Here is an 11,756-nt window from a genome sequence, read left to right on the forward strand (position 1 = left end):
TAAACTGTCGCGGGGCCAGCATCGCTTCTGCAGAACGCGTGAGGAATCACCTTCGAGGTTTTTGGTTTTTTTTTTTTTTTTTTGTGCTAAATGGATGGAGATAATCTTTGTTCATCTCTCCGAGGTAGAAAAAATATTTTGTCCCAGAGATAAGAAGCGTGGAAAGGAAATTCCCAGAGCGCTCGCCTAGAGCAGCGACGTGCGGCCGCGAGGCGGGAGCCGGCCGGGACGGGGACTGGTTTTGGGTTTAGGTAGGACAGAAAACTTCCAGAGCGAAGGCGTCTGTCCCGAGGCCGGTGGGGTGCCGGGACGACGGCAGGGCCGGGCTGGGGCCGTACGCGGCTGCACCGCTCCCCCGAATATTTAGAGTCGGCGGAGACGCGCCCTCCGACTGACACGCCGCCGGCACGATCCCCGTGCCCGTCCACGAGGCCATGCGGCCGAAACGCTCCCTGTGCCCGTCGCTGCCGGAGAAGATCCGAATACCGGGCGGCGACAGCAAACCAAAAATCCCCGGAGGGGGCTTCCGAGGCCGCCGTCACTGCCGCGATATTCGCGGGCGCTTCAAACCGTGGCCAGAATGTACGGTCCCACAGAGAGGAGCTTCGGACGGGAACAGAAGCTGGCAGACGCAAGCGGAGCCGAGCTCCGGGGAGCGGCTCGCCCCGCCGCGGCGGTTCGGGACTTCGGCAAAGCTCAGCTTCGTTTCGGTCGGAGGTACGTTAATGTTAAGATTACTTTTTTTTTTTTTTTCATGTGCAAGAGAAGGGCGGGACAGTCTGGTGCGCTACCTAAGGAGATCCGAAAGGGAACGGGCGACGGGCGAAACGGCCGCGGGAGCTGCTCCTCAGAGACCGGGAGAAGGCTTGTGATTGCTCTGCAACTTCACCCGCTTCACGCCGGAGCTGGAATAACCCTCGTCGCTGCAGACGCTCCGCAGGCTCCGTCTTTCGTCCGTGTCGCTCGGGCCGCTGCTGCTGCTCCAGTCGAGGTCCGCCGGAAGGTCGTCCATGCTCTCCACGTCCACGTCTATCTCTTCTGCCAGAGGAACGGCGAGCGTTACGACGCGGCCGGCCGGACCTCTCGCTGGCCGACCGCGCTCCGCGCCCGGCGCCGGGGGGGGGGTCTCACCTCGATCCGAGTCGGAGCGCTCCGAGGAAACGGCGGATCCGGTACTGTCCGTCCTTATCCTCTCTATCCCCAGCTTCTCCAGCTGCCTCTTCAGGTGCCGCTGCTCGCGCTGCAGCTGCTCGATTTGGTGTACGGCTTTCCTGTCGTAGTCTTCAAGCTTCTGCAGAGCACGAGAGAGAAGGCGCGGAGCTCCCCAGCCCCCGGCCACGCGCCCAGCGTTGCTCCCGCTACCCCAGCCACCCGAACGCCGCCGCCAGCGGCCGAGACGGCCCCGTCCCGTTTCTTTATTCCCGGGATCTTTGATAACCAGGGAGCGGAGCGCGGCCCTGACGCCAGCGCTCTCCGGTTATCTCTCCACCCCGAGACCCCCGCGTCCCGCGCCGCGCAGGGCACCCACCCTCCCGCGGCGGCGTCGCAGGAGCGTGTGCTCACCTTGATGTGCAATTTCGCCTTGGTCAGTAAGCTCAGGGTGGTGTGCCTGCCGGCGTCGCCTCCGAGCGGTATCAGCCCCTTCAGCTTCTCCAGACACAGCCGCAGGTGGGCTCGCCTGGAAGGAGACCGCACAACGCGCCGCGCCCTCAGGACCCCGCCGCCCAAGCGGCATTTCGCCCGCGGGCGCGGGTCACCGCGGGGGTCAGAAGCTAAAGGCGAACGGGACGCCTTCCCACCCCCCCTGCCCCCCGGCATCTTCCTTACGCCGGGTGAAAAGCGCAGATCTCTCCGAAAAACCCCACTGTGGCTTCGGCCGACCCCAGCGACAAAGCCCCGCCGGCGCCTTTCGGGAGGAGCTGCCGAAAAGCCTGACTTTTAGGGGGAGGCTACGCGCTTTCGGTCTTTCTCCTCCAAAAAGCTTCGCTACGGAGATGCCGCTCGGTCACCGCCGGCTGAAGCCGTCCGGGCCGGCGCCGCGCGGCCGTAAACCCAGCGCAGCCCTCGGGAGCCTGTTTTGAGTAGGAAGGGGCCGGTTGTGGGTCCATCGCCTTGGCTCCGGTCAAAGCAAAAGCCGGTCCCTGACGGAACGCTGCCCCGGAGCAGGGGGGGAATCCCTTCCACCCAGATTTTGTTGACGGAGGCGAACGCTTTACCGCTCGCGCACCGGCGCCAAGGGAAACTCCGGCTCCTCGAGGACGCCCCTCCACCCGCGGATAACCGGGATGCTCCCGGCACGGGCCGGCTTCCCTCGTGTTCGGCGCTCCGGCCTCAAGATGTAGGTCGCGTTCTCGGGCAGCGGTTGCAACACCCGACGGACGGCGGGCGGCTGCAAACGGGGATGTCGCAAGTACCTGCCCAGCAAGTTCTGGGCGCGCGAGGAGCCAGCGGGCGTTCGCCGACGCAAAGCGCCTCCTGAACGACAACGCAAACAAAACGCGCAGGCTCCGCTCTTCGGGAAAATCCCAGACTCCGACGGGCTCCAAGACGAGCCTTTGTGAAGACCGTGTTCCTGAGAAGAGCCTCGTCACGCTGGCCGTTTGCGCCGGAAAAAATAAAAACAAATGGAAAAAAACCAGCCTGCCCTGCCCAGCAGGCGTTACGCAGCGGGGAGCTCAGAGCCGCCCGCCCCGCTCGGCCAGCGCCCAGCGAGTTTCTGGATTACGCAACGCCCGCGCCGGAGTCAAAACCGGGGATTCCGCTCCAAGTCAGACGGGCAGCGTCCGCAGAAGGCAGCGCCGCCGCGCTTGACCCAGCTGCTGCCGCCGCTGCGCCGAAAAACCTCCCGAAATCGCACCGGCTCGTAATAATGAAACAAAAAAATAAAACCCTCAAGGGATTTGTTTCCCATGCCCATCGTCCCTGGTCCATCTTCCCGGTGCTCTCCGGTGCGGAGCCAAGTGGCTCCTCGTGCCGGCGCGGGGAAGCCAGGCGGCTTCGGTCGAGGCCGAGATTCGCCGGCTCGGCGGGAGGACGGTATCTCCGGCGAGGGGCGAAGGAAGAAGGGGCTCGCAATCCCTGCGCGGAGAGGAGCTCGTTTCCCAGCGCCGCTGTTCCAAAGCGGAACGCTGACCGCGCTCGCTCGTGCGACGGGATTTCGACACGGCTCTGGCCCGAGCAAGGCGGGAGGGATGCAAAGGAATCAAACGCAGTCACCGAATTCTACTCCGCTTGGTCTTTTCGCACGGGGAATCAACGTCCCCGGCCTTTTTGAAGCCAGGTCACCGGGGACGCGGGCGCTTCCGGGGCCACGGCAAGATCCGCGCCGCGTCCGAGCCACGCGGAGAAGCAGAGCAGCCGGACGAGGAGAGCAAGCCGGCTTCCAGCTGGACGATGGAGGCCGCACTGGTCTGCCGCAAATAATCCCGCTTATCGGCGCGCACGGCTCCGACCGCGCTCCCACGCCCCCAGCAGAGGATGCCGGCCGTCCCTCCGGCACGGGATCGCCCCCGGAATTGGGAGAGAGCTGGAAACCCTTCTCTCCGGCAAGTGAGAGGTGGGAGGAAGGGCGGCACGCCGCTCGGGGATTCACCGGCCAGGCGGGAGCTGGCGGAGGAGATAAACGTCGTTCCCGTCTCCCCTCTCCCGCCCCGGCCGCCCGGGACGGGGAACGCTTGGAGCCCGAGCCACGGCAGGCACGTCCTGTGCGGCCGCTTTATCCGGCCGGCCCGGCCCGGCCCTCCCGCTCCCCACCTCGGAAAGCGGCGATCCCCCCCAGGCCGGCTCCTCACCTGTTCTTCTCCATCTCGTTGTGCGTCGACCTGGAAAAAAAAAAAGAACAGATCATCAACACCCGCCCGAGTCGGCGCGCCCCGCTCAGGACTAACGCGCGGCCCGGGCCGACGTTCCGCAGAAAAGGCGCGAAACGTCGGGGGCTTTCGGAGCCCGGTGCCCCAGGGACGGCCAAACGGGCAGAAGGGGCGCAGGCGGCCCGGCACAACGCAGCTGAACGGCGACGAAAGATGGGATTTTACGGCAGAGAGGCTCGGTTTTAAGAACCAGGGCTTCAGAACTCGGGTTGAGCCGCTGCGTCAGTGCCACGACGCAAGGCAGCGCGTGCCACGCAGAAGCGAGGGCTCTCCAGGCTCGCGGCGGAGAAGGGGAAGCGGCGCCCCGAGACGTGCTGCGCGCTCAGGGCAGAGGGAAGTCGCTCCATCGCAACCGAGCCTCTACGGAAAGAAAGCAGGTTTTTGGCCGGCGCAGGAGCCCTGGAGCGCTGCCTTTTCTTTTTTATTTTATTTTTTTTTTAAAGACTCCTCGCACAAGAAGGGCGGAGAAAGCGAGAGGAGAATCCGCAGCTCTCAGGACGCGAAGTCGTGAGGAGAATCCGCAGCTCTCGGGACGCGAAGCCGAGAGGAGAATCCGCAGCTCTCGGGACGCGAAGCCGTGAGGAGAATCCGCAGCTCTCGGGACGCGAAGCCGTGAGGAGAATCCGCAGCTCTCGGGACGCGAAGCCGTGAGGAGAATCCGCAGCTCTCGGACACGAAGCCGACGGCTCCGCGGCAGTGCGGGCGCTTGGCGCCACCTTCGAGGAAAGCGCGCTGCTCTTCGCCAGCGTCGCAAGCTGGCAGCCCCCCAACCCACCGCGGAACGCACCCGTCCTATGAGATGGCGGCCGGGAGCCCCCAAAGTCTCGACGGCGGCCGATGTCGGCGCCCGTGCCGGCTGCTCAGCCGCTCGTCTCGGCAAAACCGGGGCGAGCCACCAGGAAGACGAGGTTCCTGTCACCGCGAGGCCTTCGTTCCCTCTTCCACACGCCGTTTCCGAATCTTTCTGGGCATGAGGGGTTTTTCGGTTCGCACCCGCAATCGCTAACACGTAGAAAAAGGCTCCTGAGCCGCCAGGTTTTAATTTTGGATAAAACAAAAAGGGGACAGGGGACCAGAGAGGGCCGCAGCTTCCCCCCCCGGGGGCGCGCTGTGCACCCCCAGGCCCCCCTCTGATCGCGCCTCCTGCTAACCAAAACCTTGCTCGCCAGCCCCAAAGCTTCAGCAGTCGCCAAAAAAAAAAGCCGCGGTCTTTTCTCCTACAGGCCGCAAGAAAAAAGAAGGGAATGGCGCTCCGCCGCTACCCGTCCTCTTTTTAACACGACGCAGCCCTTCCTTCTGCTCTTGTGATTCCCCTCAAGCGAAGAAGGAGCTCCGGATCCTCCAAAAAGGAAACGCGGAGCGTGCGCAGGCACGACAAACGCCCGCGAATGCACTGGGAACCGGCCTGAGGCGAGACCGAGACCTCGCCTGCCTTCCGCCGCCCCCCGAAAAGCCCCACGCGGGAGGGATTCGGAAACGCCCCGCGCCCGGGCCGTGCGGGTTTGTCGTTACGGCAGCTGTGGCCGCGTCACGCCGATGAGCACCGGCGCGCCGCTCCTCCCTGGGCAGGGAGAAGGGGAAGCGGCCGGCGACGCGTCGGGACGAACCTGCTCGGGCTTCCCTCTGCGCGGCAAAGCTTCCCTCGGAGCCGTTTCCGCGTCCCGCGGCGCAAGGGTGGCGTTCGGGGGCCAGCCTTCCCGAAAGTCAGCTGACACTTCCACCTCAACGACGACCCAAGCGATTTTACCGTTATTGAAGCCGGAAAGAAAAGAAAAAGTCCGCGCGGTGACTCCGGTTTGCAGCACGCGGCGCCGGCCGCGAGGCGGCGGTTTCTGCGGTACGAGCAACAAAACGCGGCACGGGAGCGTTACGCGATTAATCCGCGGGCCCAGGAGGCGGAATTAAAAATTCCCCGAATAAAAAAAAAAACAACCAAACCCGGGCTGCAGGACGCGCTACCGCAGCAACGCGGCTGCTCGGAGGCGAGCTCCAGGCGTTTCAGCGCTCCTGAGCGCGGGCTGCGTATTTAACGCCGGCGAGGAGCAACCTGCGTCGAGGCTCCGGCTGGATTCTGGGGAGGATAATTCGGGAATTTTCCGTTTTTTCAAAGGAAAGGAGGAGCAGGTGATTTAATTTCGGTGTCAAGCGATTCCCTGCGCTCGGCCGAAAGCCCGTTAGCAAAATCTCGCTTTCTTTCCGGAGAATCCTCGCGGGCCGAGAGCGGTTTCACTTCCCGAGCTTCGGCGCAAGTGAGCCCGAAATCGAGGAGCCCAACTTCCACGTTCCTGTCGGCAAACCCCACCGTGAGCCCGTCGCATGCCGCGCACCCGCGTCCGCCCGAGGCGGGAGGCGTCCCCTCGCGTCTCACCCCATCCCAATCTGGGGCGGGTTTGCCAACGGGAATCTCTCGACGGAGGCGTTACGGGGAGAGGGCCGGCGGAGGACGGTGGCTGGGCTGCGGCGGTGCGGTTGTGGCAGAGCCAGGCACCCGGTGACAGAGGGGTCCCCCCCATCCCGGCCACGTTCCCCGTGACAGTGGGACGGTACCGGATCCGGTCACCCGGTGACAGAGGGGTCCCCCCCATCCCGGCCACGTTCCCCGTGACAGCGGGACGGTACCGGATCCGGTCACCCGGTGACAGAGGGGTCCCCCCCATCCGGCCACGTTCCCCGTGACAGTGGGACGGTACCGGATCCGGTCACCCGGTGACAGAGGGGTCCCCCCCATCCCGGCCACGTTCCCCGTGACAGCGGGGCGGTACCGGATCCGGTCACCCGGTGACAGAGGGGTCCCCCCCATCCCGGCCACGTTCCCCGTGACAGTGGGACGGTACCGGATCCGGTCACCCGGTGACAGAGGGGTCCCCCCCATCCCGGCCACGTTCCCCGTGACAGTGGGACGGTACCGGATCCGGTGACCGGTGACCCAGGAGGGTCCCCAGCCCCGCCAGCACCCAACGGTGGGCGGGATCCCACCAGATCCCGGTCACCCGGTGACAGGAGGGTGTCCCCACCCCACCCAGGCCACATTCCCTGTGACAGCGGGGCGGTACCGGATCCAGCGACCGGTGACAGCAGGGTGTCCCCACCCCGGCCTTGCCACATTCTCTGTGACGTCAGGACCTTACCGGATCCGGTCACCCGGTGACAGGACCCCCCCCGGCCCTGCTAGGCGGGGACCCCGACAGACCCCAGCACCCCGCAGCGGCCGGGTCCGGCCCCGCCAGGCCTCGGGGGGGGGCGGGGGGGGTCCGTCCGGCCGCGATCCCCCCCCCACCCCCCGGTGTAGGGCTCCCCCCGTCCGGTAGCGGCCGTTACCTGCCGCCGCCGCCGCTTCTCCTGGCCTTGGCGCGGCGCCGCAGGGCCTCCCCGTCCTTCCCGGCGGGCAGCAGCGAGGCGTAGCCGTGCTCGGCTTCTGCGGAGACACAACGTCAGCGCCGGGTCCGGTCGAGGCGGGGAGCGGAGCGGGGAGGGGGCGCGGGGGGGGGTAACCGGTACCTCGCTCCCGCCGCTCCAGGTACTCGGCGGCCTCCAGCAGCATCTGGATGTTGAGGTCGCCGCACGCCGCCATCTCGCCGCGCTCTGAGGGCCGGGCCGGGCCGGGCCGGGGGTGGCGGCGGCGGCGGGGCGGGGGGGGGCGGGGAGGGGGGGGGCGCGACGGCACCGTCTCCTCGCCTCGCCCGGCCGTTCCGCCAAGCCCCGCCCCCCGCCGCCGCTGATTGGGCGACGCCCCCCCTCCAGTCGGCGTTGTCCGTGGGTGAGGCCCCGCCTCCCGCCGCCGCTGATTGGACCACACCCCTTCCCCGGGTGCCGTTGTCCATTGGTGAGGCCCCGCCCAAGCGCCCGCGCGAAGCGGAGGCCGGTAGGGGGGCCGTGCCCCGGGCCACGCCCCCGCGCTCGCCGCCATTGGCTGACAGCGCCCCGCCCTCCCGCCCCCTCCGCCCATTGGGCGGCGCGCCCCGTCATACCTCCGGACCCTGACTCACTTCCTGGCGGCGCAGCCAATGGCGGGGCGGGAAGGGGGAGGAGGGCGGGGCGTCGGCGTCAGCTGCCGGTGTGGGCGTGGCCGGGGACTCCCCCACCCCCCCTCCCCGCGCCCCTCCCCGCCCCGTGTCCCCCCAAAAAACCGGTAACGGGGGGGTTTGAGACCCCCCCCCCAGCGCCGCCACTTGGACCCTCAGCCTCTCCCCCCGCCCCCCATCTTCTTTTAATTAGCAAAACCCCCTAATTAGCAAAAAAACGGAAGCGAAGCAGCGAGGGGAAGGGGCTGCGCAGAGAACGGCCGGCCGGGATGTCGAAAATCACCCAAAAGCGCGGTTTTCCCCCGTAAAGCGGCGCCGCGCGGCCGCACGTGGCGCAATTCACGTTCACGCGAGGGAGTCCTGGTGTTTCGGGGCGAAAAACCCCCAAAACCCCCCAAAACCCCCCAAAACCCCCAAAACCCCGCGCCTCGGCGCCTCCCGAGTTACAGAAACCGGGGGGGTGAAAAAAAAAAAAAAAACAACCCAGAGAACGGGTTTTATTGTACCGGGGAAAAGCGATGGCGGGAAAAACCACGGTAAAAATATAAAATAAAATAAAATGAAATAACATAAAATAAGGAAAGAATCCGGGAAACGGCGGCTCGTACCCCTCCGGGCGCGGCGTCAGGCGATGAAGTCCAGCGGTCTGTTGAAGCCCCCTTTTCTGTTCATGTACTGCCTGCGCCGGGGCGGGGGAGGGACCGCGTCAGCTCCGCGGGGGGGAACCCGAAACCCAACCGCACCTCGGAGCGGCGGCCCGGCCCGTAACGCCGGGGGAAGGGAGCAGGGTGAACAACCTGAGCGGGGTTTTGGGGGTAAAACCCCCCGGGAAAAACGGGCTCCTTCGCTCCTCGCTTCCGCGAAAAAAAAACCAGAGGCCTCTCGCCTCGGCTCGCCGGGAAAAAACCGCAAGCTTTGCGTTTTGCCGGCGGCCCGAGGAGGCAGATCGCCCCGCCCCGCGCAGCGAGAGCGTACGGCCGTGGGGTTTCCCCACGCCGGGTTGTCTAAAAAAAATAAAATAAAAAAAAAAATAAATTAAAGTGGGCACAAACCTGTACTTCCTCTTCTGGGACACATTGATGCGTACGCGTTCGCGGCGCCGTCCACCTTCTTCCCCTGGAAGACGTCAAGAGGAAAAAAAAAAATAAATAAAAGCCCCGAAAACTCAAGGCGTTGTCCCCGAGAAGGGCACGGCGCCCCCGCCGAGCGCCGCGCTCACTTTGGTCGTGTCGAAGGAGGCGAAGCCCATGGTCTTCATCATCTCGATCTCCTCCTCCGTCTTGCCCTGCAGATCCTCCTCTGCCGCGGCGACAAGAGACGGCAAGTTCGATAACCGCAGCCGTGGCGTTCGGCCGAAAAATAAAAAAACCAAAAACCGCTTCTGGGTTTTTAAATCCCCAGGACGGATTTAACGGGGGGCGCGCGCTCCCCCCCCCTCACCCGTGATCTGACGCTCTTTGCTTTTGGAGTCCTTGGTCCTCCTTCTTCTCGTCGTCCCGCCTCTCCTTCAGCCGCGGCGGCGAGGAGGAGCTGGAGCGGTGCCGCCTCGGCGACCTGGCGCGGCCAACGGCGACGGCGGGGTTCGCCGCCTCGTTAGCTCAGACGGTTTGGCGGGGCGTTAACGAGCCCCCCCCACCCCGCGCCGTCCCCCGCCCCTCACCTGGATCGTCTCCTGTGCGGGGAACGGGAGCGGCTCCTCCGCCTGTCCCGGTCCCGGTCCCGGGAGCGCGATCGCTCTCTCCGCCTCCTCTCCCTCTCCCGCGACGCGGACCGCGAACGCCGGCGCTCTGCTGGGAGAAAGGCGGCGCTTTTTCGGTTCGGCTCCCGCTTCTCGGCGCCTCCTCCCCTCCGCCGCCCCGCTCTGCGAAGCCGCAGACCCCGTGACAACCCCCTCCCCCCCTCACCCCTCCGGGGCTGCGCACCGGGACCCCCCGCCAGCGCCCGCAGAAGGGGGGAGAAGAGCGGCAGGACAAGCCCCTCGACATGGGGGGGGACACGCCGACCCGGCGGCAGGGGGTCCCCGAAAAGCGGAGCTGCGCGGAGGGGGACGGGAGCTGGTGTGTGCGAGGGGGAGGAAAAGGAGGGGGGGAGGAGGAAAAGGAGGGGGGAGGAGGAAAAGGAGGGGGGGAGGAGGAAAGAGGGGGGGAGGAGGAAAAGGAGGGGGGGAGGAGGAAAAGGAGGGGGGGAGGAGGAAAAGGGGGGGGGAGGAGGAAAAGGAGGGGGGGAGGAGGAAAAGGAGGGGGGGAGGAGGAAGAGGAGGGGGGAGGAGGAAAAGGAGGGGGGGAGGAGGAAAAGGAGGGGGGGGAGGAGGAAAAGGAGGGGGGGAGGAGGAAAAGGAGGGGGGGGAGGAGGAAAAGGAGGGGGGGAGGAGGAAAAGGGGGGGGGAGGAGGAAAAGGGGGGGGGAGGAGGAAAAGGAGGGGGGGGAGGAGGAAAAGGGGGGGGGAGGAGGAAAAGGAGGGGGGGGAGGAGGAAAAGGGGGGGGGAGGAGGAAAGGAGGGGGGGAGGAGGAAAAGGAGGGGGGGAGGAGGAAAAGGAGGGGGGGAGGAGGAAAAGGGGGGGGGAGGAGGAAAAGGGGGGGGGAGGAGGAAAAGGAGGGGGGGAGGAGGAAAAGGAGGGGGGGAGGAGGAAAAGGAGGGGGGGAGGAGGAAAAGGGGGGGGGAGGAGGAAAAGGGGGGGGAGGAGGAAAAGGAGGGGGGGGAGGAGGAAAAGGGGGGGGGAGGAGGAAAAGGAGGGGGGGGAGGAGGAAAAGGAGGGAGGGAGGAGGAAAAGGAGGGGGGGAGGAGGAAAAGGAGGGGGGGGAAGAAAAGAAGGGGGAGGAGGAAGGGAGCCTCTGCTCTCCCCAGAGCGAAGAACCAAGGCCCCCCCACCGCCCCCCGCCCTGGAAAAGGTGCAGCCCCTCGCCCCAGGGAGCTCCCCGGGCCCTCTCCTACCCCTGGGCCGGGGGCCCGGGCCTCCCCCCCGCCGGGCCTGGCTCCTCCATCCTCCCCCCAAGGATCCGGATCCTTCACCCGCCCTTCAGCGCAGCCCCGTCCCCCGGAACCGGTCCCCCCGGCCTCTCTCCCCCCCCAGCCCCTCCCGGAGCCCCTCGTCGCCCCTCACCCCGCCGCGGCGGCGACCGGGAGCGGCTGCGGCCCATGGCCGCCCCTCAGCGCCCGCGCTTCCGGCGCGCACCCTCCACTTCCGGGTCCCTCGCCCCGCATCTTCCCCCCGGCCCCACCCGAAACCGGCGCTGCCGCGCTTTGGTTCCGCAGCGAACACGGTCCGGGGTGGGGGGGTGGTCCCCATGGCGGTGGGGCGGCTGAACCCCCCCCTCGCTGGCGGCCCCCCCCCCGCATCCAGAGCCGGGGGTGCGGGAGCAGAGCCCCAGGCCCAGCCCCAAGTCCAGCTTCAGCTTCAGGCCCAGCTCCATTCCCAGGCCCAAGTTCAGGCTTAGGCCCAGCCCCAGGCCCTGGCTTACGCCCAGCCCCATCCCCAGGCCTAAGCTCAGGCTCAGCCGCAGGCCCAGGCTCATCACCAGGCCCACCTCCAGCCCCAGCCCCAACCCTATTCCCAGGCCTAAGTTCAGGCCCAGCCCCAAGCGGAGGCCGTGATCCCCCCTTAGCCCCCCAGCCCCAAGCTCCAACAGCGCTGGCGGGTGCCAAACACGGGGTTTATTTACAGACAGGCGTTACACAGCGCTTTCCAGCGACGATTGTCAGACACCAGTGGTCGCCCTCGCAGGCACGGGGAACGCCCCGCTCCCGCCCGGCCATGCTCCCCTCCGGCCGCGGGGGCAGGCAGCCTCCTCTCAGCATCATTTCAGAGGGTGTTCAGCAACCGCGCCCTCACCGGGGGCCCTCCACGCCAGGCCCCGGGCAGTAACAC

At 66.7% G+C, this 11,756-nt stretch overlaps 2 protein-coding genes across 2 annotated transcripts; both read right to left on the reverse strand.

Moving 5' to 3' along the window:
• Window positions 1-6: 6 nt before the first annotated feature.
• Window positions 7-7,526, reverse strand: MXD1 (MAX dimerization protein 1). Its single transcript, XM_086767979.1, has 6 exons — window positions 7,368-7,526; window positions 7,188-7,284; window positions 3,792-3,821; window positions 1,564-1,678; window positions 1,132-1,291; window positions 7-1,038 (listed from the first exon to the last, which is right to left on the reverse strand). The coding sequence occupies exons 1-6, from the start codon at window positions 7,438-7,440 to the stop codon at window positions 848-850; spliced, it is 666 nt and encodes a 221-aa protein (XP_086624105.1). The 5' UTR covers window positions 7,441-7,526; the 3' UTR covers window positions 7-847.
• An 839-nt stretch (window positions 7,527-8,365) lies between these two features.
• SNRNP27 (small nuclear ribonucleoprotein U4/U6.U5 subunit 27) lies at window positions 8,366-11,076 on the reverse strand. Its single transcript, XM_086767984.1, is given in 8 exon segments — window positions 8,366-8,570; window positions 8,944-8,974; window positions 8,977-9,007; window positions 9,111-9,190; window positions 9,332-9,368; window positions 9,370-9,445; window positions 9,552-9,678; window positions 10,992-11,076. Coding segments are annotated over 8 exon segments (474 nt in total). The 5' UTR covers window positions 11,029-11,076; the 3' UTR covers window positions 8,366-8,515.
• Window positions 11,077-11,756: the final 680 nt, after the last annotated feature.

The sequence above is a fragment of the Chlamydotis macqueenii genome, chromosome 27 (assembly GCF_036417535.1).
Source record: "Chlamydotis macqueenii isolate bChlMac1 chromosome 27, bChlMac1.mat, whole genome shotgun sequence".
NCBI lineage: Eukaryota > Metazoa > Chordata > Aves > Otidiformes > Otididae > Chlamydotis > Chlamydotis macqueenii.

Excerpts from the sequence above, each read along its gene's own strand:
- MXD1 (XM_086767979.1), bottom strand. The coding sequence starts at position 7,440 with ATGGCGGCGTGCGGCGACCTCAACATCCAGATGCTGCTGGAGGCCGCC. Across the intron at positions 7,285-7,367 it reads CCTGGAGCGGCGGGAGCGAG|AAGCCGAGCACGGCTACGCC; the intron begins GTACCGGTTACC and ends GTGTCTCCGCAG. Across the intron at positions 1,292-1,563 it reads AGGCGAAATTGCACATCAAG|AAGCTTGAAGACTACGACAG; the intron begins GTGAGCACACGC and ends CGTGCTCTGCAG.